We start from the raw sequence: 258 nt of genomic DNA, 5'->3' as shown, positions 1-258 counted from the left end.
GGAGGAGCGCACCCAGGCCTACCTGGAGGAGAAGCGCAAGGCGGAGGCGCTGCTCTACCAAATCCTGCCCCAGTGAGCGCCGGGGGGGCACAGACACCCCCCAGTACTGGACTGGGGTCCCCTGTGGGTGCCCTGTGTGGCTGGGGGTGCTTGGAGGGGCTGGGGATCCAAGGATTCCCACATGGGTTGGGGCTGGGGGTGTTTGGAGGGGCTGGGGACCCCAAGGACCCTCACATGGGTTGGGGCAGGGGTGTTTGG

At 67.8% G+C, this 258-nt stretch overlaps 1 protein-coding gene across 1 annotated transcript in view; it reads left to right on the top strand.

The window, feature by feature from the left end:
- LOC104539420 (atrial natriuretic peptide receptor 1-like) overlaps positions 1–76 on the top strand; it is a gene marked incomplete at its 5' end in the record, with an annotated part of 3,306 nt that extends 3,230 nt beyond the window's left edge. The window contains one exon of the mRNA XM_010182939.1: positions 1–76. This exon is cut by the window's left edge and continues 17 nt beyond it. Coding sequence (XP_010181241.1) covers positions 1–76 — 76 coding nt within the window.
- Positions 77–258: the final 182 nt, after the last annotated feature.

The sequence above is a fragment of the Mesitornis unicolor genome, unplaced genomic scaffold, assembly GCF_000695765.1.
Source record: "Mesitornis unicolor isolate BGI_N332 unplaced genomic scaffold, ASM69576v1 scaffold32104, whole genome shotgun sequence".
NCBI lineage: Eukaryota > Metazoa > Chordata > Aves > Mesitornithiformes > Mesitornithidae > Mesitornis > Mesitornis unicolor.
The sequence above is the reverse complement of the archived record's forward strand: the minus strand, read 5'-3'. Positions and strand labels throughout refer to the sequence as shown.